At 30.8% G+C, this 1,671-nt stretch overlaps 1 protein-coding gene across 1 annotated transcript; it reads left to right on the top strand.

The window, feature by feature from the left end:
* Window positions 1–431: 431 nt before the first annotated feature.
* LOC107785363 (uncharacterized) lies at window positions 432–1,423 on the top strand. Its single transcript, XM_016606646.2, has one exon. The coding sequence runs from the start codon at window positions 591–593 to the stop codon at window positions 1,224–1,226; it is 636 nt and encodes a 211-aa protein (XP_016462132.1). The 5' UTR covers window positions 432–590; the 3' UTR covers window positions 1,227–1,423.
* The last annotated feature ends 248 nt before the right edge of the window (window positions 1,424–1,671 follow it).

The raw sequence follows: 1,671 nt of genomic DNA, 5'->3' as shown, positions 1-1,671 counted from the left end.
TAAATAATATATACATTTAAAAAAATATATATTTTATTAGTTATTACTTTTACAACAGTAAAAAATATATATATATATATATATATTTTTTTTCTCTCTCTTACTTCTCCATTTTCTTTTTAAATGACTAGTTTTATAGAATACACTTTTTTATTATTTATTTTGGTTGTCCAAAAAGGGAAGAAGGGGGTAGGAAAATTCCCCTATATACTGGAGAACTTGCAGCCGATCTTGGACTGATTTAATATATTCAGTTTACAACCTTTTTTCCTTTTTAAAATACTATTTTAACACACTCGCTATCATTGAAAGAGAGTGCAATAATAATTTGTTTTTTTCTTCTCCCAAAACAAAACCAATATTATTAAACTAATATTTTTATGACCACTCTCTTTCATTTTACAGACCTATATATATACCTCTTTAATCCTCTTCTCTCTTCATTCACAACCAAACAAACACATTCCTCTCTTCTCCCTCTCCTCTTTTTCTCCTTAGACAAGAAACCAGTCGGTCTCACATTCAGACAGACTTATACTATTACTCTCACGAGCAGAATCTTAACTTCATTCTGTCACTATTCGATTATAATGGAAATCGAGTCAAGTGCACCTCAATTAGTAGCAAAAAAATTATGGAAAGTAGTGAGAATTGTTTTCTACATGTTGAGGAAAGGCTTATCAAAGAGCAAACTCATTCTTGACATACAAAATTCTCTTCAAGATATGTTAAAAAGAGGAAAAATTGCTGGTAAGGCAATTAGCAATCTAATGTTACACCATCAATATTTATCTTCTTTCACTTGTAAATCCAATGATGTGGCCATGTCAACCTTTGTTACTCGTCGCGAATACGAATTTAGTTGCAGTAATAGCCCTAATTTCCCCCTCTATTTTGCCAACAAACGTAGGGGAAATCATCGGTATAAGCCAGAAGAAATAGCTGTGGTTCAGAAAGTATTTGAGATGTTGAATACCACAACTACAAATTATGATACTGTTGCTTCACCTTTGGCATTACCAGGATTTGGAAAAACTCCAATGGTTAGACAGTTAAGAATAACTGATTCACCATTTCCTTTAAAAGATTCAGAGGAGAATACTAATTCTCAAGTTGATAAAGATGCTGAAGAGTTTATTAAGAATTTTTACAAGGATTTGAAGAACCAGAAAAGGGTAGCAGCTTTTGAATCTCCATCTCCTTATCATATTTGTGCAAGAAATTAGTGAATTTTTGCTAAGTTTTGGACTAGGTGTTCTATGGCCTGCAACAATTGACTACCTTCAATAATGCACAAAAATTATGTTAAAACTAATTTTTTTTCCTCACTTTTTACAAGTGTTTTCTGTGTTATGAAGTTGAAGGTGGGGTATTAATTTGCTTAAAGAGATGTATGTGCACACAAATGCCAATTCTTTCTTCCTATATACTGTTTCTTTTCAATTTATGTGTTTTTAGTTATTTTACTTGTTCGAGGAGTGCGAAAATGTATAATAAGGTTACGTACAATACACTCTTATGGTTTGATCCTTCTTCGAATCTCACTTATAGTTGGATCTTAGTGCATCAAATTATCCTTCAATATTACACTCCATTGTAGAATTATTGATAACACTCCTAAAGTAATATGACATATTTAAAATTTTAATATTTTTTTTTTTTGGTTATGAA

This window comes from Nicotiana tabacum, chromosome 21, assembly GCF_000715075.1.
Source record: "Nicotiana tabacum cultivar K326 chromosome 21, ASM71507v2, whole genome shotgun sequence".
NCBI lineage: Eukaryota > Viridiplantae > Streptophyta > Magnoliopsida > Solanales > Solanaceae > Nicotiana > Nicotiana tabacum.
The sequence above is the reverse complement of the archived record's forward strand: the minus strand, read 5'-3'. Positions and strand labels throughout refer to the sequence as shown.

What these genes read in the sequence shown, in the direction of transcription:
- LOC107785363 (XM_016606646.2), top strand. Translation starts at nt 591, where the DNA reads ATGGAAATCGAGTCAAGTGCACCTCAATTAGTAGCAAAAAAATTATGG.